The following is a 24,794-nucleotide window of genomic DNA, read 5'->3' as shown; positions in this document are numbered from 1 at the left end:
GCCAAGGTGAGTACAGTGTTCAGGTAGTCCCTGAGCCAAGCAGCCACCCCCAGGACACATATCGACATGAGCTGAGGGAGTAGAACACATAGAGAGAGATAGAACACACAGACACACAGATTACACACAGACACACACATACCATTGCAGTTTTACCAAGTAGGCCTACAGTAAACACTTCCACTCAACATATGTTTTGTCTGAAAATGCTTCTGGCAGTGAAATATAATCCAGGGACTTGGTATGGCAACAAAATGTTGCCTAGGGGGATTTTGCCATGTGTTCCACACTGGCATAATCCACTACAACAACCCTGGAGCACTTATCAAATATAATGGCCTATAAATAGCATGCACTACAATGCCAAACATTCTTGGGATGCAAATTGCTCATTTGTTTTTCTGCGCCTTGGAGACACGCATTGAGGTGGATGGATTAGAGGGGGGGATGAAGTTGTACGCATTGTGTAGCATGTGTAGCACAACGCAGCCACCTGTTGGGGGTCTCGGCTTCTCTTACCCAGAAGAGTAAATTGATAGCGTAGAGCAGGCAGCGCAGGCACCTCACCGCGTCCTCGCGAGCCATTCTGAGCGCAACAGCAATCGGTGGCCAAGACAGGACTCCTCATCCTAACCCACGCCACCATGGCAACATCATTAACTAAAAGGAATATAAATCAATTCAATTGGGATCATTAGTCTGTCCCATGAATACAAAACGAGTTCTCAGTGTTCCGTGTAAGACATACCGGGTTTACATGTCTCTGTGCGTTCTGCGCGCAACTTTCCAATGTCTTGTTTTAGCAGCCGCCGTAGATCCGTGGTAAGTTCCAGAAAGCATTCACAACAGGTGGTTTCTTACTTTCCCCAGTCCAGGAATGATGGAGTGTGTGGATGAGCGCTCAGCGGTGCTGACATATCCAAATCAATCATCACTCACTTAGCAAGGTATACTGCGAAAACATATCCAGAACATTACAACAAAACAACTTCTTATAAGGGCTTTTGCGCCAAATGAACATAATCCATTTGGTTAAATTATTAATGTTCAGCACTCCTTTGACTCCCAGAGCAAACGTCAAACGCTAAAAATCATACTATTGCACAGCAGTCTAAATCAAAATAAATAATTTAAAACTTCAGTTGCGCACGTAGACACTGATTCCCAAAATCGATCTCTCCACAAAAACAATTCCCCGGTGGCGGTATGATAGGCCTAGCCTACCTATCGTCCAATTCAAAGTGCCGAGTTAGTTATGCGCTGTCAGTTCAACTTTTCCATGTTTGAGTGGCCAAAACTCAACTCGCAGTTTGTTCTGTGTCATCCAAAGAGGTTGTCCGCGGGGTCCTAGCGTTTCGTCTGATTGCAATGCAGGAGCAACAACAGCAGCAGCAGCAACAGCAGGGCTATGGGTCTTTAGGGGGGGTGGAATGTGGACAGCTTTCCGCCTCCGAGATATAGCATACATAGGTCAAGAGGTCACATTTAGAGAGACTATTATTGTCTGGAGTAAATGTGGGATGGGACTTCATCATGGAACTTCACTAGAGAGAGCAACAATAATGCTGTAATAAGTGTCACCCCTTTCCCACAGATGTGCATGGCTATTCTATTCTATTCTGTAGTGTGCTGTTCTGTTCTATTCTGTTCTATTCTATTATATTCTCTGTGGGGTGACATTACATAAGCCCATCGCATACTCTTCTTGATACACATTCTTGATGATTTAGTGTATTAATAAAGGTGTCAATCCTTCAGTTATGAAACACTGACCATATCTCAGCCATTTAAAGCTTTCATTAGATAATCCGATTATTGGTTAGTCTATCTCTATCCCTGACGATTCTGAGCTCATTCTAAGAAAACACATGAATGGAAAAGGGGAAGGAATGAGTTACTCATTAGGCTACATAATCAACAATTAAAAAGAGTAACAACAGACTAAGGTCGGCAGGCATTGTTATCTTAATTTATTGTCTTTTGGTCTTTTTTTAAATGTCCACAGTCTGGCCATGAACCAAATGGGATTGATCAGCATTAAAAAGCTTTATTGTTAGAGATGCACACAACAAAATATACTCAAATTAAAGAAATTGACATTGTATCTTGTGTTCCCTGATAGCAATAATGTTGACTCAATAGATTAAAGGAAATTACATCACAGCATAGACTTGCTTGGGTGGTCTTCGGTGTGCCAATCCATTGGAGGCAAGGAGATATGAGAGGATTAGTGTCACGTCTGCTCTCCCCCCTCCGGCGCATGAGGGCGCCAGGCTGCCCTGCATCACGCACTCCTATCATCCATTATGCGCACCTGCCTTCCCTCGTCACGCGCATCAGCGATATTGGACTCACCTGGACTCACTCATCACCTGGACTCACTCATTCTGTCTCGTTCCATGTCCGTTCTTTATTAAATGTTTGACTCCCTGTACCTGCTTCGTCTCTCCAGCGTCATCTCATGTGACAATTAGAGGGAATGAGGATGGGGTGGGGTGGGATGGGATGGAAATGGTGAACGGGGGGTTGGGAGAATTGAGAGAGGAGTGAGACAGTGTTTGGTGCATGGGATGGATGGTTTAGCGCTTGTAATGGAGGGTCGGGTTGAGAGAGATCATGAGGAGAATAGAATAAAGTTTGTTATTGAGAGGATACCAAGTGCGAGAGACTGGAGAAGGGGGTGAGAGAGTGAATGAGAGTGAATGAAGGTGCACAAAAGATTGGCGAATGACTAGCTTCTCTATTCTTGTGGGGACATGGTAAACTATAGATTGTCATTGTTTTGGACAAAACAAAATGCTCATGAATCCCTACTATAGACCTACAGTGCCTCCAGAAAGTATTCACACCCCTTGACTTTTTCCACATTTTGTGTTAGTCTGAATAAAAAAATAAATACATTTTTTTAGATTTTTTGTCAATGGCCTACACACAATACCCCATAATTTTGTCAAAGTGGAATTCTGTTTTTTTTAAGTATTCAAACCCTTTGTTATTTAGGCAAGCCTAAATAAGTTAATGAGTAAAAATGTGCTTAACAAGTCACAATAAGTTGCACGGACTCACTCTGTGTGCAGTAATAGTGTTTAACATTATTGTTGAATGACTACCTCATCTCTGTGTCCCACACATACAACTATCTGTAAGGTCCCTCAGTCAAGCAGTGAATTTCAAACACAGATTCAACCACGAAGACCAGGGATGTTTTCCAATGCCTCTCAAAGATGGGGACCTATTGGTAGATGGGTAAAAAAAAAAGCAGACATTGAATATCCCTTTGAGCATGGTAAAGTTATTAATTACACTTTGGATGGCGTATCAATACACCCAGTCACTACCCAGAAAGACTGTAATCACTGCTACAGGTGATTCTAACACGTATTGACTCAGGTGGCTGAATAATTATCTAATCAAGATACTGTATTTTTGTGTTTTATTTTATCTTATTTTTTTTGTACAAATGTTCGAATTGTTCTTTCACTTTGACATTTTGTGTAGATTGTTGACAAAAATTTGAATTAAATCCATTTTTAACACAACAAAATGTGGAAAAAGTCAAGGGGTGTGAATGCTTTCTGAAGGCACTGTATATCAGGCCTATAATGGACTGACAATCTGTTAGACTATTCAAATGGGGGTGTTATTTTATTTTCTCAGTGTGTTACTTATAGTTGAATGTGTTCGTTATAGTGTTCGTTATAGTTAAATAGTTAAATAATATCTCTATTCAATGTGTGTGTAGGCCTACCCTACACAATATCAATTGTGCCAGATGAGCATTATTGTTGCTCACCTGCATTGAAGCTACAAATAAGATATTTTCTTTTAATCAAGTATTAATTTAAAATTAAAATAGCGCATTTGCATTGAAGTTTGATAATTAAAATGTATTTACCTGGTTGGAAAAGCTTAATTATGTTATTTCAGTCAATGTTTGAAATTAATATGTCTATGAACTACATGAACTAACGGACTTTTGAAGTTTAGCACTCAACTTCATATCTGGCCAATCACATTCTACGTTCTACTGACGTCACTTTCTCTGACCTCAGTTTGTCAGTGGTATTTTTTCTTCGGGACACAGCAGTCTGCGGCGCCATATTGAAAGACACAAATTATTTTCATAAACGCCTAAAATATCTAAATTGCCAAGATGCTGTACCTAGAGGATTACCTCGAGAGTGAGTATTTACGTTTATTTTACGTCTGGCTGGTATTATTTGTGTATTTACTGTCGTAAATGTGCATCATTTTAGCCGAAGCGCGCCCGGACTGTTAGCCTAGCCATGCTAACTCCTACAATCGCTTTTTCTTCTCGCTGGCAGTGATCGAGCAGCTACCCATGGATCTCCGCGACAGGTTTACGGAAATGAGAGAGATGGACCTGCAAGTTCAGAGTATGCACTGTTACAGCGTGACAGGCTACAAACACTTCACCGGCGAGCATTTTTCAAGTTGAAAAACACATAATTCTCAGTTTCGCACTTTTTGGGCTCATAAGAGTCGAACTCTTAACACGAATTAGTGGCCAAATAAAAATGTGTTAAATGCAGTGTTTTTATTTGTATAGCTAACACAGCTAGCGGTAGCGAACATGGCGAGTTTAACATTGCAACAACTTTCAATAACCTGAGAAAGTTAACGGGTTTGTATAATTCTAGCTAGCGTTAGAAATTACAACATAAAAGCATTGTTATATTTGTTTTCCATATAGAGGTCCAACTAACGTTTGCTGAATGTAAACAAAACAGGGGACATGGATTCAGAACGTACACATCACATGTAGTATCAATGTTATACATTTGGCTACTTATCCGTTTTTTAATGTGACTATAACTAGCTACTACTAGTTTGCTAACTAGAACATGCACCAATATTAATTTAGGGGGGTACTGAGACCATAGGCCTACTGGTATAATGCACACAAGTGTGTACTCCAGGCAGAGCTAAATTCAGTTGGGGTATAGTAATTGAAAAGGTTGGGAACCACTGGTGTATTAGTGGTGTTTCGGTTCACTGGTAGTTTTAATCACAAGCCTTTGGTCCACAGACACCGCATGTAATATTAGCCCTTCTGGTCAGCATTGAAGTACAAATCGATATGAATTCTTCCACATGCATGCAGAGTATAAACCCATATCATTAGGTGTGCCTCAGACACACCTGTCCAGATAACTCACCCCTCCCATTTGCTGTAGATGCCATGGACCAGTTGGAGCAGAGGGTGAATGAGTTCTTTGTCAATGCAAAGAAGAACAAGCCAGAGTGGAGGGAAGAGCAGATGGGAGTCATCAAAAAGGTGCCAAATAAGTCTTATGTATATTTCCCTTTAAAAAAATACAGTTTCTTCTTTTAATCCCATAAATGTTTTACGATAAACTACTATAACACTTTTTGTAGTTTTCTTTGTCATTTGCATTTTAGTCATATAACATACACTGTTATCCAGAGCTACTTAAAGTTAGTGCATTCATCTTAACATAGCTAGGTAGGACAACATATCTCAACATATCAGTAAATTTTTCCTCAACGTAGCTATCAGCAACGTCGGAGCTAGTAAGAAGAGTAAAGCAAGTGCCCGTGTTGGTTCACCAGAGGCAGCTGATTGTGTCAGCCTCTAACTGCTTTACCTCTGTTTCAGGATTATTATAAAGCATTGGAGGATGCAGATGAGAAAGTACAGCTGGCCAATCAGATTTATGATCTGGTGAGTTGGAATTTGAATGCCAAGATGGAGCTCTGTCTAACGATGTCTGGTTTGTCTAATGGGTCATGAGAAACCACTTCTATGAAAAGGTAGGGACAGGGGGAGTTAGAGGAGAGTCTTTATCGCTGGTAGCCTTTTTCAGGATGATTTGTGGGTGCATGTCACCAGTAAAATATAAATTGTTCTGTTCAGGACTGTGTGGTCTGTGCCACTAGGTGGCAGGCAAACAATGTGAATAATTTGGAAGTCACTCGAATGTCAGTCTTTTCAAGTGTTTTTAATGTTTGTTTAGATATTGATGTTTCTGTCTTTGAATATTCACTATGAAATAGATCAATATCAAATGTGTAAAATCCTGGGGTGTTTGTTCAACATCTATATTGTGGGGTATGAACAGTATGGTATATAATGGGGTGTGTGTTGCAGGTGGACCGTCACCTGAGGAAGCTGGACCAGGAGCTTGCTAAGTTCAAGATGGAGCTGGAGGCTGACAATGCTGGCATCACTGAGATTCTGGAGAGACGTGAGTCACATCTGTCTATCACAACACCACAGAAGCCCCATCCCCTTCATCTTATCCTGTTTTGGCTTTGGGGCAGTATTTCGACATCTGGATGAGAAGCGTGCCCAAAGTAAACTGCCTGTTACTCAGACCCAGAAGCTAGGATATGCATGTAATTGGTAGATTTGCATAGAAAACACTATAACGTTTCTAAAACTGTTACAATAATGTCTGTGAGTATAACAGAACTGATATGGCAGATGAAATCCATCCAGGAAGTGGGATTTTTTTGATGTGGGTAGTTTACAATTGAATGCCCATAGAATATCTAAATGTGTAGGACCCAGATTGCAATTCCTATGGCTTCCAGGAGATGTCAACAGTCTTTAGACATTTTTTCAGGCTTGTTTTCTGAAAAATGAAGAAGAATGAGACCGTTTTGTCAGTGGACTGTAGAATCAAAGCAGAGCTGGTTTGCTCGCCCTTCGTTGTTTTTCCTTTCTATTGAATACGCTATTGTCCGGTTGAAATATTATTGATTATTTAGACAATAGACAACCTGAGGATTAATTATAAACATCGTTTGACATGTTTCGACTAACTTTACCGGTACTATTAGGATGTATTCGTCTGCATGTTTTGACAGCCTTTTAACCTGTGGATTACTGAACAAACCACGCCAACAAAGTTGAGTTTTTGGGATATAAAGAGGGACTTTATCGAACAAAACAAACATGTATTGTGTAGCTGGGACTCTTGTGACTAACCGGATCAAGATCTTCAAAAGTAAGTGATTAATTTTATTGATATTTCTGACTTTTGTGACTCCTATACTTGGCTGGAAAATGTTTGTAGGATTTTCGCCGTAAATAAAGCCTTTTTGAAATCTGACAAAGCGGCTGGATTAACAAGAAGTTCATCTTTAAACTGCTATATAACACTTGTATTTTTATGAAAGTTTATTAAGACTCTTTCTGTATTTTGAATTTGGCGATCTGCAATTTTACCGGATGTTGTCGAGATGGGTCGCTAGCGGAACGCCTGCGCCAGAGAGGTTAATTCTGTTTGCCCTGTCAGAATGTTGGGCTGACGGGCTGCTTTTTTTCTATTCTTGTTTCGGTTGCGATAGTGGGATGGTATCAATCTTCCCATCGGGATATTTCAGCCCTGCTAGGGGGCAGTATTGACCAAAAAAATGACCCTGGTTAAGTCAACTGTTGTCTGTCAGTGTTGTCACAGAGCCAGCTCTAACATTCTCTGTCCTCTGTCAGGATCCCTAGAGATGGACAGCCCCTCTCAGCCTGTCAATAACCACCACGTCCACTCACACACCACCGTGGAGAGTAAGTACAAGTCTTGGCTGTTTGGCCGACTTTCTTTTGAAGTTGTTGCATGTCGGAAGAAAAATGTATATTGACTAAAGAGCTTTGTTTGTATAGATTATTTGCTGCTTTCCTATGCGAGGTCATGAAGGTAGTAATTCACGTTGTGTTTGTGTGTGACAGAGAGGAAGTACACCACGCAGCCGAGCCACCACACTACAGAGCACGTCCCAGAGAAGAAGTTCAAATCTGAAGCCCTGCTCTCCACACTCACGTCAGACGCCTCCAAGGAGAACACACCGGGCTGTCGCACCAACAGCACGACGTCAGCCTCTAACAATGTGTACAGTGTGAACTCATCCCAGCCCCTGGCCTCCTACAACCTCAGCTCTCTGCCTGCTGGGCCCGGGGCTGGGGCAGGGGCCATCACCATGGCTGCAGCGCAGGCTGTGCAGGCCACCGCACAGGTATAAACACAAACATTCTCTCTCTTTCTCACACACACAGACATACACCCAACTCCACGGCCCTCTGATTTATTCAGATGTGTGCTGCAGTGATGGGGATCGTTATCAGTATCTTGACCCAGACTGTCTGTTCTGAGGATTATCTTATCTGATTAGGACAAATGTCCTTGAATGTGTAACTGACGTGTGTCCTATGACTGTAACTAACCCTGTTCATGGCTATGTGTGTGTCTCTCTCTTTCCCATCTTCTTTCTCTGTTTGTGCCTTCCTTCCCCTCCCCTCCATGTCAGATGAAGGAGGGCAGGAGGACTAGCAGTCTAAAGGCCAGCTACGAGGCCATTAAGAACAATGACTTCCAGCTGGGGAGGGAGTTCTCCCTGACCTCCCGGGATACCACGGGGGCCTACTCCACCTCCGCCCTGGCCAACACCCTCACCCAGACCCTCACCCCTGCCGGCTCAGCCATCGCCTCCGACTCCCGCGGCGGACGCAAGACCAAGTACGACACAGCTTATATGCACACGCACAGCCCCCATACGCTTAGACAAGCATGACAATCCCTAGCTGGTGGTCTTCTCCAGTGATATCACATCATTTCATGCCTTATTAAACCGTGTGAATCTACCCTGCATCACCCCACATCGGATGAACAGATGTCAAATCACGCGACACCATTTCAGTGTCCAGTCCCATGATGTCACGCCACATTATGCCAGCCATGCTTTCCAGCTCCACCCTTACAGCATGAATAAATAAATGATGATGAAACATGGAGATCTAGTCTAAACTGTTTCTGTCTTTTCTCCCCCTCCACAGGGGCAACACCAAATCTTCCAACCACCAGTCGTCGTCCTCCTCGTCGTCTTCTTCCCTGTCGTCATGCTCCTCTTCTTCAGCCCTGGCCCAGGAGCTGTCGCAGCAGGTCTCGGCCCTCCCAGAGTCTGAGACCAACAACCAGGTGGACTGGACCTACGACCCCAACGAGCCCCGCTACTGCATCTGCAACCAGGTACACACACATCCAGAGACACTCTCTCACACTGGACAGCACACAACTACAGCTGACAGGTTAGCTAAAATGGCTTCTCTCTTCTTAAAGGTGTCTTATGGAGAAATGGTGGGCTGTGATAATCAAGACGTAAGTACCCATTTCCATTTGGGAGTGCTTTTCTCATGTTCTACAACTATTACCACATTACTTTCACATATGACTTTGTCAAATGAGAGATGAGGTATGAGCTAACCTGAGTGCCCTGTGTGTGTTTGTGCAGTGCCCCATCGAGTGGTTCCACTACGGCTGCGTGGGCCTAACAGAAGCCCCCAAGGGGAAGTGGTACTGCCCCCAGTGTACTACTGCCATGAAGAGGAGAGGCAGCAGGCACAAATAGACACCCCAACTCTACTACCCTGCTCCTCATCCAGGACCACCCCTATCCCATTCCACACCCTTACCCCGCAAAACCAACTGTCAATGCTATATCAACTAGTTCCTCCCAAACAAGTGTGTGTACCTGTTGTGGCCACACACACAGTATTCTTATTCACCTGCCTGTCTGTGTAACCTCTCAGGGGTCAAAACGGTGGGGTCAAAGGTTGTCATTGCAGGGTCAGTCTCCTGTGTGAATATTTGGATGAGACACCTGACTGGAAAATCAAAACGAGCCAAGACTTCCTGAAACTGCACACCCTGGTTGGGTGTCCATTGTCCCCCTCCTGAATGTTGAGCCTCGGTGCACCCCTCCTCTCCCCCATTCATCAGACATTCCTCGCCTTTCCCCTTGTGACAGGAAGGGCCCCCCCCCTCCTGCTTCCAAGCACGGCTGCAACAAGAAGTGCTCATTACAGTAAAATTACACAGACTGCGAAATGTAGTCCATGGGTGTTTATTGGACTACAAAACCCAACCCCTCTACAAGTTTTAATTAGAATTCTAAACGAATTGATGAAACGCAACTATGACTTTGAAAATATGAGGGTGATGATTGGGACGGTGGTCATTTCAGGTACAGTATGGATGAATATGAGTGACCCTCCACCGTTGAGTCCTGTAAAGCTGAAGAGTTCGGAATGTACAGTGTAAGATCAGTCAACTGAAGCGTGTATGTCTGAGTGTACATTTTTCTGTATGTGCGTGTGTATGTGTCTAGTCATTCTGTACTGAGATGGTGTGTAAAAGTTTCCAGAGATGTAGAGAGAAAAAAATCCAATAAAGTGATCAAGTTCTTTTGGTATTTCACGTGTTTCCTGGCTTCATCTGTCAACGGTGGCCTCTCTTCTTGATCAAACTGTTGCACTTCATAGCTCTAGGTATCCATTGTATTTGACAACACAATCAAAATGTAGATGGCTGTTGAATCACCAATGTTTTGATTCACAGTAGGCTTACAATGTGGACTGATTGTTTCATAAGTGTTGTACCGACACAAATGTTATACTGTTGCAAAATTTACCAATTAATTGTCGCACGTGCCAAATACAAAATGCAAGCCCTTAACCAACAACGGAGATTTAATTAAAAAAAAAAAACTAAATTAACTAAATAATAAAACATTTAAAAACAGCAACAATAACTACACTATATACAGGGGGTACCAGTACTGTGTCAATGTGTGGGGGTACAAGATAGTTTAGGTAATATGTACATGAAGGTAGTGGTGAAGTGACTATGCAAGATAATAAACAGCGAGTAGCAGCAGCATTCAAAAAAAGAGGGAGCGGGTCAATGAAAATAGTCTGGGTAGCCATTTGATTAGCTGTTCAGCAGTCTCTAAGCTAGATGCCCTCAATCTCACACAAATCATCAAGGAACCCACCAGGTACAACCCTAAATCTGTAAACAAGGCCACCTTCATAGACGTCATCCTGACCAACTGGCCCTCCAAATACACCTCCGCTGTCTTCAACCAGGATCTCAGCGATCACTGCCTCATTGCCTGTATCCGCTACGGAGTCGCAGTCAAACGATCACCCCTCATCACTGTCAAACGCTCCCTAAAACACTTCTGTGAGCAGGCCTTTCTAATCGACCTGGCCCGGGTATCCTGGAAGGACATTGACCTCATCCCGTCAGTTGAGGATGCCTGGCCATTCTTTAAAAGTAACTTCCTCACCATTTTAGATAAGCATGCTCCGTTCAAAAAATGCAGAACTAAGAACAGATATAGCCCTTGGTTCACTCCAGACCTGACTGCCCTCGACCAGCACAAAAACATCCTGTGGCGGACTGCAATAGCATCGAACAGTCCCCGCGATATGCAACTGTTCAGGGAAGTCAGGAACCAATACACGCAGTCAGTCAGGAAAGCTAAGGCCAGCTTCTTCAGGCAGAAGTTTGCATCTTGTAGCTCCAACTCCAAAAAGTTCTGGGACACTGTGAAGTCCTCCATGGAGAACAAGAGTACCTCCTCCCAGCTGCCCACTGCACTGAGGCTAGGTAACACGGTCACCACCGATAAATCCATGATTATCGAAAACTTCAACAAGCATTTCTCAACGGCTGGCCATGCCTTCCGCCTGGCTACTCCAACCTCGGCCAACAGCTCCGCCCCCCCCGCAGCTACTCGCCCAAGCCTCTCCAGGTTCTCCTTTACCCAAATCCAGATAGCAGATGTTCTGAAAGAGCTGCAAGACCTGGACCCGTACAAATCAGATGGGCTTGACAATCTGGACCCTCTATTTCTGAAACTATCCGCCGCCATTGTCGCAACCCCTATTACCAGCCTGTTCAACCTCTCTTTCATATCGTCTGAGATCCCCAAGGATTGAAAGCTGCCGCAGTCATCCCCTCTTCAAAGGGGAGACACCCTGGACCCAAACTGTTACAGACCTATATCCATCCTGCCCTGCCTATCTAAGGTCTTCGAAAGCCAAGTCAACAAACAGGTCACTGACCATCTCGAATCCCACCGTACCTTCTCCGCTGTGCAATCTGGTTTCCGAGCCGGTCACGGGTGCACCTCAGCCACGCTCAAGGTACTAAACGATATCAGAGCCGCCATCGATAAAAGACAGTACTGTGCAGCAGTCTTCATCAACCTTGCAAGGCTTTCGACTCGGTCAATCACCATATTCTTATCGGCAGACTCAGTAGCCTCGGTTTTTCGGATGACTGCCTTGCCTGGTTCACCAATTACTTTGCAGACAGAGTTCAGTGTGTCAAATCGGAGGGCATGCTGTCCGGTCCTCTGGCAGTCTCTATGGGGGTGCCACAGGGTTCAATCCTCGGGCCGACTCTTTTTTCTGTATATATCAATGATGTTGCTCTTGCTGCGGGCGATTCACTGATCCACCTCTACGCAGACGACACCATTCTATATACTTCCGGCCCGTCCTTGGACACTGTGCTATCTAACCTCCAAACGAGCTTCAATGCCATACAACACTCCTTCCGTGGCCTCCAACTGCTCTTAAACGCTAGTAAAACCAAATGCATGCTTTTCAACCGTTTGCTGCCTGCACCCGCACGCCTGACCAGCATCACCACCCTGGATGGTTCCAACCTTGAATATGTGGACATCTATAAGTACCTAGGTGTCTGGCTAGACTGTAACCTCTCCTTCCAGACTCATATCAAACATCTCCAATCGAAAATCAAATCAAGAGTCGGCTTTCTATTCCGCAACAAAGCCTCCTTCACTCACTCCGCCAAACTTACCCTAGTAAAACTGACTATCCTACCGATCCTCGACTTCGGCGATGTCATCTACAAAATTGCTTCCAACACTCTACTCAGCAAACTGGATGCAGTTTATCACTGTGCCATCCGTTTTCTCACTAAAGCACCTTATACCACCCACCACTGTGACTTGTACGCTCTAGTCGGCTGGCCCTCGCTACATATTCGTCGCCAGACCCACTGGCTCCAGGTCATCTACAAGTTCATGCTCGGTAAAGCTCCGCCTTATCTCAGTTCACTGGTCACGATGGCAACACCCATCCGTAGCACGCGCTCCAGCAGGTGTATCTCACTGATCATCCCTAAAGCCAACACCTCATTTGGCCGCCTTTCGTTCCAGTTCTCTGCTGCCTGTGACTGGAACGAATTGCAAAAATCGCTGAAGTTGGAGACTTTTATCTCCCTCACCAACTTCAAACATCTGCTATCTGAGCAGCTAACCGATCGCTGCAGCTGTACATAGTCTATCGGCAAATAGCCCACCCATTTTTACCTATCTCATCCCCATACTGTTTTTATTTATTTACTTTTCTGCTCTTTTGCACACCAATATCTCTACCTGTACATGACCATCTGATCATTTATCACTCCAGTGTTAATCTGCAAAATTGTAATTATTCGCCTACCTCATGCCTTTTGCACACAATGTATATAGACTCCCCTTTTTTTCTACTGTGTTATTGACTTGTTAATTGTTTACTCCATGTGTAACTGTGTTGTCTGCTCACACTGCTATGCTTTATCTTGGCCAGGTCGCAGTTGCAAATGAGAACTTGTTCTCAACTAGCCTACCTGGTTAAATAAAGGTGAAATAAAAAATAAAATAAAAAATAAATTATGGCTTGGGGGTAGAAGCATAGACTAGCAGAGAGAACAGTCTATGACTAGGGTAGCTGGAGTCTTTGACAATGTTTAGGGCCTTCCTCTGACACCGCCTGGTATAGGGGTTCCGGATGGCAGGAAGCTTGGCCCCAGTGACGTACTGGGCCGTACGCACTACCCTCTGTAGTGCCTTGCGCTCGGAGGCCGAGCAGTTGCCATAGCAGGCAGTCATGCTCTCGATGATACAGCTGTAACTTTTTGAGGATCTGAAGACCCATGCCAAAACTTTTCAGTCTCCTGAGGGGGAATAGGTGTTGTGCCCTCTTCACGACTGTCTTGGTGTGTTTGGACCATGATAGTTTGTTGGTGTTGGTGTTGTTGATGTGGACACGAAGGAACTTGAAGCTCTCAACCTGCTCCACTACAGGCCCATTGATGAGAATGGGGGCGTGCTCGGCCCTCCGTTTCCTGTAGTCCACGATCATCCCCTTTGTCTTGATCATGTTGAGGGAGAGGTTGTTGTCCTGGCACCACACTTCCAGCTCTCTGACCTCACTATAGGCTGTCTCATCGTTGTCTGTGATCAGGCCTTTCATCATGGTGTCGTCGCCAAACTTAATGATGGTGTTAGAGTCGTGCTTGGTCACGCAGTCATGGGTGAACAGGGAGTACAAGAGGGGACTAAGCACGCACACCTGAAGGCCCCCTGTGTTGAGGATCAGCGTGGTAGATGTGTTGTTGCCTATGGAGGTGTTTAGTCCCAGGGTCCTTAGCTTAGTGATGAGCTTTGAGGGTATTATGGTGTTGAACGCTGTGCTGTAGTCAATTAACAGCATTCTCACATAGGTGTTCCTTTTGTCCATGTGGGACAGGGTGGTGTTGAGTGCAATAAAGATGACGTCACCTGTAGATCTGTTGGGGTGGTATGCAAATTGAAATGGATATAGGGTTTCTGGGATGATGGTGTTGGAAGTGCACCATGACCAGCCTTTCATAGCACTTCATGGCTACAGACGTGAGTGCTACGGGTCGGTTGTCATTTACGCAGGTTACCTTGGTATTCTTGGGCACAGGGACTATTGTGGTCTGCTTATAACTTAGGTATTACAGCCTCGGACAGAGACAGGGACAGGTTGAACATGTCAGTAAAGCGTATGCTCGCAGTACACGTCCTGGTAATCCATCTGGCCCTGTGGCCTTGGGAATGTTGACCTGTTTAAAGGTCTTACTCACATCGGCTACGGTGAGCGTGATCACACAGTCACCCGGAACAGCTGGTGCTCTCATGCATGCTTCAGTGTTGCTTGCCTCGAAGCGCAATAGAAGTAATTTAGCTTGTCTGGTACGCTTGTGTCACTGGGCAGCTCGCGGCTGGGCTTCCCTTTGTATTTCGTAATAGTTTGCAAGCCCTGCCACATCTGATGAGCGTCGGGGCCGGTGTAGTAGGATTCAGTGTTAGTCCTGTGTTTACGCTTTGCCTGTTTGATGGTTCGTCGGAGGGCATAGAGGGATTTCTTATAAGTGTCCGGGTTAGAGTCCCGCTCCTTGAAAGCGGCAGCTCTACCCTTTAGCTCAGTCCGGATGTTGCCTGTAATACATGGCTTCTGGTTGGGGTATGTATGTACGGTCACTGGGGACAATGTGCATCACTGGGGATGCACTTATTGATGAATTCGGTGACTGATGTGGTATACGCCTCAATGCCATCGTATGAGTCCCGGAACATATTTCAGTCTGTGCTATTGAAACAGTCCTGTAGCTTAGCATCTGCGTCATCTGACCACTTCCGTATTGAGCAATTCACTGATACTCCCTGGTTTAGTTTTTAGATTGATTTTTTTTCAGATTTGCCAAATGGAGAGCAAGGGATAGCTTTGAAATCATCTCTGTGTGTGGGGTAAAGGTGGTGTAGAGTTTTTTTTAAAACATCAAATAATGAAGTAAACTTTTAACCCATTACACCACTTTGTTTTAATGGTGACCTGCTCGCCCCATTAACATTGCATTTGACCTCTCAACAAATGCAGTACTAACAAGGCTATTCAATCATGTCCTCAAGGGCTGATGTACTGCTGTTTTTCTTTATTTGCCAGGACAAGTATTAATGAATGCCACTGATTTACCATGAGTCAGCTCACCTAGATGGTGTCCCAGGTCTAATCATTGCCTGATTCGAGGAGTGTAATGAAAACCAGCAGTGTTGCAGCCCTCACACACAAGGGGATTTGGTTGTACCAAATTTGGTTATTGATTGTATTCACTTTTTTGTTATATACAAAACTGCCATAATAGCTATATATTTTTTTAGAAGGAACCTGAGGTGTCTTGGGGAACTTACAACTTCACCAAATAAAGGGAACATGTTTTCAGCCCTTGCTCTGAAAGGGAACCTTTTCAATAGCCTCACTCTCACCACATCTGACTGAAACAAAGCAGGGCTCCAACTCCTTTCTCTAAATAATGAGCCAATGGAGGACTGGTGTGTGTGCCACAAATAGCAAAGAGTGAGCCCTGTCTTTTACCACAATTTGGAATGAGGGGGAGCATACCTCGACCCCGACCGAGGAGGCATGTGTGAGCATTTAGACCGCTCGATGTACATCGTGGAATTTCAAAACCGTTACTTTACAAGAACGCTCCTCAACTATCCAGTTGAAACGGATCAATGGTATAAACTCCACTTGTTTTTTTTTTTTTTACCCGAGGGAGTTTTAATTTTAGGAACCAGTAGCCCTGTGTGTGAGACTGTAATCCAGCCGTCCGCACGGAAAGGAAGTTCGGCTACTGTTGACTTTTTCCTCTCAGAGTAGCCTAACCCAAACCAGGTGAAGTCGCCCCCCGGTGCGCGGCCAGCGCTCGGATATAGTGGAAACCCTCTTTGTAGTCTGTAACCTATTTCAGGGTCTGAAGTCTTGGTGAAGTTCTTCATTTTTCTAACTTCAGTTTGGCTCTATCTGTGTCTGACGGGATGTTTTCATGCGTTGTGCCTTTGGTTGTGAGTGGGAATGGCAGTTTTCTGACAGCGCGCAGTAGCAGTGTCTGATCTATGATGTTCTTCTTCTCGAGAACGTTTTTAATGATCTGAGGGGCACTCTTCCCCAGAGGAAGCGAGAGGGGAAACTTTCCCCATCTCTCTCGGAACTCCAGTGTTCAAGGATGTGATAGTTGGACTGTGGCTCACTGATCTAACTTAATTCTCATGAATAACGGAATAACAACATTGGGGAAAAGGTTTCGTTTGTTTGTGCCAGCTCACAAATGATCACTCGAGTTTGTCATAGTGACGATTCTTGGACACCGTGTACCCCCCTCTGAAATACCAACCAGGTCATATTTGAAAGATAAAATGCGGCACAATGTTCCAGGTCTTTGTGTATTCCTGAAGTGCCTGTTTCTACAGATAGCGCCGCTGCTCTGTGTTCCTTCTATCCGGCCGGGAGAGCGGCCAGAGTGGTGTGAGGTCTGAGTGGGACGCGGAGAAGAAATAGGCTAAATATCTTCCCTCATGGTATGCCTTTATTCTTCTACCAGCAAAGTTGGGAGTGAAACGGGAATGTTTCTTCGGCGGCTCTGGACGCTCCGCCGCAGGTATAGCTCCGGACGGTTATTGCTCTTAGGGTTCGCGGTGTGTCTTTTCTACCAGACCCTGATGGTGGCACGGAGTCGGTTCAAAGGCGACCCACCTGCGGCTGACGAACGCAACAAGTCAACGATGACTGAAGCGTTGGAAGTATTTGATGAACTTCTGCAGGACCCTGCGAGGCTTATTTCTACCCTGGAGGCTTTGGAGAGGGACAGATATGTAAGTGGGTTTATGATAGAATTGCACTTGTCTATTGTACAATGTTTGTCCTGTGCTTTAGGTAGCCCACTTGAACCTTGAATATTGAAGATTCAAGGATAAGCTTTGTTCCATCCCACAATGGGAAAGGCCATTTCATCATCAAAACACACACTTTCGTTAAACCGTGCTGTGTTAGTTGCATGCAATGGTTGTATGCCTCCCTATGCAGCCTGTGTTTTGTCTTTGGGCTCAAAACACCGTCTGAGTTTCATTAACTTTAATGAGCAACAACCTTAGCTTCAAACCTAACAACAAAATTATTGGATGCTGACTCCTTGGTTTAGCCTATATAACTAGCAGGTTGAGCCTATTTTAATTTAGTTGTCAGCCTATATAACTAACAAGTATCGTAAACTGCTTAAGAATAGTGAACCGTTTTTTTGCTATGGATATTAGTGTTGAGGTATTTAGATGAGCTTGCTAGGAGCTCGAGTCTCAATGCCCATTGGTCAGCTGGACATGCCATGTGCTCTAGAAGTATCTATCTTCTGTACAGCACTTTGAGATATCAGCTGATGTACGAAGGGCTATATAAATACATTTGATTTGATTTGATTTGAAGTATCCCGGGTGCAGCTTTATTTATTTAATGCGAGCTCTTCGCTCCACACAGATGATTGACACCTGTATGAACCTTAAGAAAAACAAGCTTGCATATCAATTTCCCGGGTTATTTGAAGTGATTCGTTGTCTGAAAGTGTTCCCTGATATAGCCTAAAAGTTCTGCCATTAATCAAGTTGGATAAGCCATCCTTTGACAGCTCTCATGCATCCATAAAATGACAGCTGACATAATCTGAGGTAAACCAAACATGAGGGATTTAAATGTATTTATTACCCAGCTGCCTCAAATGTGGCCTATGCCTTGACCCTTATAGCTTTGCTTGACATTGTATGGGCTAGCTAGAGCGTGTGTATGAGTGTGTGACAAAGACTAACAGTGTGTGTTTGTGCATATGTGTGTGTGTGTGTGTGTCATAGGTGCATGTGGGTAACACAATTGGATGACAGACTGCTCTGTAATTGTGAGAGTATTTTCTGGTAATCCCACAGTTACTGTGTTTGCTTTTCAGTCTTTCAGGAAGTGTGTGTTGTATTCAGACAAGATTGCCATAGATCACAAATCAGCTGCTAGTACCTCAGGTCACCACACAGTGATTCTAGATCAGCTCTACTTACCCACTTGTAACTTTGACCATTATGGGTTAAATTTGGAAATGGTTCCTGGAACAGTTGTCATGGCCCCTTGGAGAGGAAGAAAATAATAAATAAACAAGGAGAGGGGGGATAGTGTTGAGAGAGATATTGAGAGGGAGACAGACAGAGACAGGCAGTCTGTTGGACTTGTTGACTATGTGGTTGACAGAGAGAAACTGAGCTGTCACAGCCAAATGTGTTATCCACCACAGACACACTGCCTCAGTTTAGCTGTTGAGTGCAACTCCGAATTCTAGAAACAACCCTAACAGTTCTGAATGTTGGACTTTTTGTGAATCAGAAGTTTGACGTCTGAGCCATTACGTTGCCTTTATTTCTCCTCTCATAATAACCAAAGGACTCTGTCATAGTTGATATTGAGTGTGACTGGGGCGGTTTGATTGTTGGCATGTCTAGAGCCATCGTTACAAAAGCCCTGTCACTGTAGTGTTTGTGCCTGTTACCCTCTGTGGTATGTCATACTGACTAGCTTCACACTGTGTGTATGGGGTGTTCAGTATTTGTGTCTGTCTGGGGCAGGATGGTGATTGGAATTGCTGGAGAGTTGTTAGGGATGGGGCATTTTGGCAAGGGTGTTGGTGTTATAGGTTTGCAATGTGTGTGTGTGTCCATGTGCGTGTGTATGCAGTTAGCACCTGTGTATGGCTGTCTCAGGCTTTCCAGGGGTGCTAGTGGGGTGAGTGCTCCAGCAGTAGGCCAGTAGGAAGTGTTAGATCAGCGATACGGAATGTGATCCTCCAGCGCTTTATTCCCTTTGAGTTTCTTCCAGACCCTGACAGCCCCATTCAGTCCCAGGGCAGGAGGCAGGAACAGAGCAGAATCAGAGATCAGAAAGCCATGGAACACAGCCTCACTCGCACACACATACATGCTATGATTCAATGGCACTGCTACTCACATCAGAGCGGCATTCAAACTCCCCACATATGTGTGGAGCACGTTTGGTGGTGTTCAGAGTGGAACCCCTGCCAGAAAGATCTGGATGCTTGTCTGCTTCTTTGACACTGATTGGCTGAAAGTGTGTATGGGAGGAGGTTCCATCATTTGACCACTGGCACTAACCAGACTCTCTAAGCTTGGAGAAGGTCACAGGTAGGGTCAGGGAGTCAGTTAGGGCGCTGGGATGGTAGGGTCAGGGAGGCAGTTAGGGCGCTGGGATGGTAGGGTCAGGGAATCAGTTAGGGTGCTGGGATGGTAGGGTCAGGGAGGCAGTTAGGGCGCTGGGATGGTAGGGTCAGGGAGTCAGTTAGGGCGCTGGGATGGTAGGGTCAGGGAGTCAGTTAGGGCGCTGGGATGGTAGGGTCAGGGTGTCAGTTAGGGTTCTGGGATGGTAGGGTCAGGGAGTCAGATAGGGTGCTGGGATGGTAGGGTCAGGGAGTCAGTTAGGGTTCTCGGATGGTAGGGTCAGGGAGTCAGATAGGGTGCTGGGATGGTAGGGTCAGGGAGTCAGTTAGGGTGCTGGGATGGTAGGGTCAGGGAGTCAGTTTGGGTGCTGGGGATGAAGGGTCAGGGAGACAGGGAGTCAGTTAGGGTGCTGGGATGGTAGGGTCAGGGAGGCAGTTAGGGTGCTGGGATGGTAGGGTCAAGGAGTCAGTTAGGGTGCTGGGATGGTAGGGTCAGGGAGTCAGTTAGGGTTCTGGAATGGTAGGGTCAGGGAGGCATTTAGGGTTCTGAGATGGTAGGGTCAGGGAGTCAGTTAGGATGCTGGTATGGCAGGGTCAGGGAGGCAGTTAGGGTGCTGGGATGGTAGGGTCAGGGAGGCAGTTAGGGTGCTGGGATGGTAGGGTCAGGGAGTCAGTTAGGGTTCTGGGATGGTAGGGTCAGGGAGGCAGTTAGGGTGCTGGGATGGTAGGGTCAGGGAGTCAGTTAGGGTGCTGGGATGTTAGGGTCAGGGGTCAATTTGGGTGCTGGGATGGTAGGGTCAGGGAGTCATGTAAACACAGTTCACTTTCATAGCAGCCACGTTGAAATGTATTTGTTCGAAACTGTTCAACTATTGTCTTTCTCTCTCTTTGAGGCAACGACTCACCATATTTTATGCACTGCAGTGCTAGCTAGCTGTAGCTTATGCTTTCAGTACTAGATTCATTCTCTGATCCTTTGATTGGGTGGACAACATGTCAGTTCATGCTGCAAGATCTCTGATAGGTTGTAGGACGTCCTCCAGAAGTTGTCATACTTACTATGTAAGTCTATGGAAGGGGGTGAGAACCATGAGCCTCCTAGGTTTTGTTTTGAAGTCAAAGTACCCAGAGGAGGACGGAAGCTAGCTATCCGCCGGCTACACCACGGTGCTACCCTACAGAGTGATGTTGAGACTACTGAAGACCATTACAAAATAGTGTTTTAATCAATTATTTGGTTACATGTGATTATATTTTGTGTAGTTTTATCTAAAAAAAAATACTTAAAAAAAATGTTTCACAATTTTTATCTTTATGAAGTTCACTGAGGAGGATGGTCATTCCCTTCGTCCTCTGAGGAGCCTCCCCTGGTGTACTCTAATGGCTTGGTCCCAATACAGTTAATTAGTCCCCTACTTGGTACCTTTTCTAAATGATCACTAATCTAAATGGAATGGACTGCTAGCAGCCATAGAAGTGGTAGCATATGAAGGAAACTCCTCAGTAGATGAAGGCTTGGAGTCACCTGCACCATATTACTGTACTGAGAAAGGATGGAGACACCTGCACCATATTACTGTACTGAGGAAGGATGGAGACACCTGCACCATATTACTGTACTGAGGAAGGATGGAGACACCTGCACCATATTACTGTACTGAGGAAGGATGGAGACACCTGCACCATATTACTGTACTGAGGAAGGATGGAGACACCTGCACCATATTACTGTACTGAGGAAGGATGGAGGCACCTGCACCATATTAACTGTACTGAGGAAGGATGGAGGCACCTGCACCATATTAACTGTACTGAGGAAGGATGGAGACACCTGCACCATATTACTGTACTGAGGAAGGATGGAGACACCTGCACCATATTACTGTACTGAGGAAAGATGGAGACACCTGCACCATATTACTGTACTGAGGAAGGATGGAGACACCTGCACCATATTACTGTACTGAGGAAGGATGGAGACACCTGCACCATATTACTGTACTGAGGAAGGATGGAGACACCTGCACCATATTACTGTACTGAAGAAGGATGGAGACACCTGCACCATATTACTGTACTGAGGAAGGATGGAGACACCTGCACCATATTACTGTACTGAGGAAGGATGGAGACACCTGCACCATATTACTGTACTGAAGAAGGATGGAGACACCTGCACCATATTACTGTACTGAGGAAGGATGGAGACACCTGCACCATATTACTGTACTGAGGAAGGATGGAGACACCTGCACCATATTACTGTACTGAGGAAGGATGGAGACACCTGCACCATATTACTGTACTGAGGAAGGATGGAGACACCTGCACCATATTACTGTACTGAGGAAGGATGGAGACACCTGCACCATATTACTGTACTGAGGAAGGATGGAGACACCTGCACCATATTACTGTACTGAAGAAGGATGGAGACACCTGCACCATATTACTGTACTGAGGAAGGATGGAGACACCTGCACCATATTACTGTACTGAGGAAGGATGGAGACACCTGCACCATATTACTGTACTGAGGAAGGATGGAGACACCTGCACCATATTAACTGTACTGAGGAAAGATGGAGACACCTGCACCATAATACTGTACTGAGGAAGGATGGAGACAAATACTTGGAAGTCTGGAGATTATTTTAGACAGCTCGCCCCACCTGCCTGATGTGTGTATTACTTTACAGTATAGTAGGGCAGTTTTAAGAGCATGTACAGTATGTCCCCAATGGGTACCCATAGTTCTTGTCCGAGGTCTGTATTGTAAATGTCTGATCCTTGCATGCTTCACTACTCTATGGAATTGGATGTTTAGTAGCCAGCCAGTGTAGGTCTATGTTTATATTTGCCTTGTCGGTTAGGTATTTAAACTGTGAGTATAGAATAGGAGGTATTGTTTGCAAGGTTACGCGGTAATAAGGAAGTATGCTCAAGTTGCCTCTGGATACATGTTTAAAGTGGGTACATTGATTCATTATACATGTAGCTTTCGGTTATGTTTAACTACATATTTGTTTATGTAAAATGCACATTTGTTGTGATTGAATGATGACTTTCTGATTTGTTTTGACTGTTCTCAACTTAGAACAAGATGTCTTTCTGATTTGTTTTGACTGTTCTCAACTTAGAACAAGATGTCTTACTCGATGTACTGAATGTGACTTATGTGGGATAGGGGGATATGCGTTTTTCAGACCACCTGCATATGGGTGTTTGGCCTTGGATGTGACTGGGTGATATGAGTCATGGAATGGGTGTCTATATATTGCCAGTGGGCTGTATATCTGTTTCTCTGTCTGTCTCTGTGTGCATGGCTGAGATGGGAGTATTTATAACCCTGGGCCTCTCGGACACACTGAACTCTACCCATGGAGCCAGTGGTAAGACTAAGCCACATCCTGTCACCGAGAGAGAAGGTTAGGGATGGAAGGAGAGAGTGGTAAAGAGAGCCAGAAAGGCGGGTCGAAGAAAGGTTCAGATGGATATTTTGACAGAGGGTCAGAGGGGGTGAATGAAGAAAAGAGTGAGGGATGAGAAATGGAGGCAGGGAGAGAATGACTGTGAGAATAAAAGAGAGAAGTAGAGAACAGAAGAAAAGCCTCCTTGGCAGATCCTTCACCAGTAACTAAGGAGAGAAGCAGCATGGTAGTGCATGACCAAACAGGCCCACCAGACCCAGAGGAATACTAACAGAGACAGGGCCAGAACCAGGGCTTATACAGCCAGCCTCGGCCTCTCCAGACTCCCCAACAGTCTCACACAAACAGGCCTCTCTCCTTTTGGCTCGCCCTCCTGTCCCCTAATTCCCCATCTCTCCCTCTCTTCCTCTCTCCCCCTCTCTCTCCTCCCTCTCCCCAGACAGCTAAACTTTCACACATTTATTTCCCTTCTCAACGAGTGCAAGGCCCATTAACCCTCTGTATTCATCTGTCTCTCCACGGATGGAGGGAAACATGGTCATTATAGCACACGGTTAACAGACCCACCTTAGAGGGCTAACTATCACACACTGGATGTGGCATGTGAAGTGAACCCAGGGGAGTTTTATGTGGGTAGGACTTTTCACGGGCTGCCGAGATCACGTGAATCACTCATAACTATTGTAGTACTCTCAGTCCATTGAAAGCTGTCTTTCCCCATATATACTAATAGTGTCAGTGTAGTTACTATTGTAGTGGAAGGTTGGGGTTCAAATGTCTGAAAACCAACACAGAGCAGAGCACCACCCAGTTCACATGTGACCTTCCACAAACACTGCTGTGACATCACATGTTGCATTCATATTTCAGCAGTGGTGGCAGAGAATGTGGGCCATAACCTGGCTGTACTTCATATTCAAGCCAATAAACTGTATTGAGTAATGCATTTGGGGGAGGATGTGGATGATGTTGAATTCTTGTGGTCTGGGGTCAAGTTTAGCGGCACAATTGGTTTGGTAGTGTGTTCATGTACTGTGTGTATGGGTCTTCATCAACTGGACTGGAGCGAGGGGTTAAGGTGACGATGTTCACCATAACTATATGTCATCAGAGTATATAGTGGTTGCCAGGGGAGTGTCAGGGGCATAGCCACTGGAAGCAGTTTGGGGTTGCTGTCCATTTTGGTGCCAAATGTTTTAATTCAGATTTTTCAGGGGGTGCTGCAGCACCCTCAGCACCCCTACTTCCTGCGGCTATGGCCTGGGGGTTGCCATGGGGTGGAAGGGATACCTAGTCAGTTGTACAACTGAATGCCTTCAACTGAAATGTGTCTCTGAATCAGAGAGGTGTGGGGGGCTACCAAATTTTGACATCCACATCTTCGGTGCCTGGGGAACAGTGGGTTAACTGTCTTGCTCAGGGGCAGAACGACAGATTTTTACCTTTCGGTTACTGGCCCAACGCTCTAACCACTAGAAGGACCAGAGAGCGTGACCTGTTGGGAAGGATCATAGGTCGGGCCCAGTCAGCCAGGACTGTTAAAGATAGCAGGTCTATTAATATATGACTAAATGTGGGATACTGGGATTCAACACATACTAACTACTGTACACTCAATCATACTGCACCTCTGACAGCTGGAGGTGCTCCACTGTCTGTCACAGGGTCGTTATGGGGATGA

The 24,794-nt window shown here is 45.2% G+C and overlaps 3 protein-coding genes across 4 annotated transcripts in view; 2 read left to right on the top strand and 1 right to left on the bottom strand.

Annotated features, from left to right (window-relative positions):
* The window catches only part of LOC118366265 (tetraspanin-12-like), a 23,120-nt gene extending 21,770 nt beyond the window's left edge, over window positions 1–1,350 (bottom strand). Inside the window, exons 1-4 of one of the 2 annotated variants that reach the window (XM_035748801.2) lie at window positions 1,225–1,350; window positions 749–952; window positions 520–660; window positions 1–71 (exon numbers count right to left, since the gene is read on the bottom strand). The exon at window positions 1–71 is cut by the window's left edge and continues 12 nt beyond it. In XM_035748801.2, coding sequence (XP_035604694.1) covers window positions 1–71; window positions 520–585 — 137 coding nt within the window. In that variant the 5' untranslated portion in view covers window positions 586–660; window positions 749–952; window positions 1,225–1,350. Of the gene's footprint in view, window positions 72–519; window positions 661–748 lie in introns of both variants that reach the window. The other variant, XM_035748802.2, reaches the window with a different exon arrangement.
* Window positions 1,351–4,017: 2,667 nt separating this feature from the next.
* Window positions 4,018–10,230, top strand: LOC118366264 (inhibitor of growth protein 3-like). The gene is made up of 11 exons (XM_035748800.2): window positions 4,018–4,181; window positions 4,326–4,397; window positions 5,199–5,299; window positions 5,642–5,707; window positions 6,134–6,230; window positions 7,481–7,552; window positions 7,715–7,998; window positions 8,290–8,498; window positions 8,816–9,008; window positions 9,099–9,137; window positions 9,271–10,230. The coding sequence occupies exons 1-11, from the start codon at window positions 4,154–4,156 to the stop codon at window positions 9,385–9,387; spliced, it is 1,278 nt and encodes a 425-aa protein (XP_035604693.1). The 5' UTR covers window positions 4,018–4,153; the 3' UTR covers window positions 9,388–10,230.
* Window positions 10,231–16,016: 5,786 nt separating this feature from the next.
* Window positions 16,017–24,794, top strand: part of LOC118365955 (cadherin-like and PC-esterase domain-containing protein 1) — a 69,406-nt gene continuing 60,628 nt past the window's right edge. Inside the window, exon 1 of the mRNA XM_052492076.1 lies at window positions 16,017–17,298. Within this exon, the coding sequence (XP_052348036.1) occupies window positions 17,002–17,298 (297 nt within the window). The 5' untranslated portion in view covers window positions 16,017–17,001. The remainder of the gene's footprint in view (window positions 17,299–24,794) is intronic.

This window comes from Oncorhynchus keta, chromosome 33, assembly GCF_023373465.1.
Source record: "Oncorhynchus keta strain PuntledgeMale-10-30-2019 chromosome 33, Oket_V2, whole genome shotgun sequence".
Lineage (NCBI taxonomy): Eukaryota > Metazoa > Chordata > Actinopteri > Salmoniformes > Salmonidae > Oncorhynchus > Oncorhynchus keta.
This window is presented reverse-complemented; position numbering and strand designations above follow the sequence as displayed.

Coding starts and splice junctions, on each gene's coding strand:
- LOC118366264 (XM_035748800.2), top strand. CDS start 4,154: ATGCTGTACCTAGAGGATTACCTCGAGA. Junction 4,182..4,325: donor CCTAGAGGATTACCTCGAGA/GTGAGTATTTAC, acceptor TCTCGCTGGCAG/TGATCGAGCAGCTACCCATG. Junction 4,398..5,198: donor GATGGACCTGCAAGTTCAGA/GTATGCACTGTT, acceptor CATTTGCTGTAG/ATGCCATGGACCAGTTGGAG.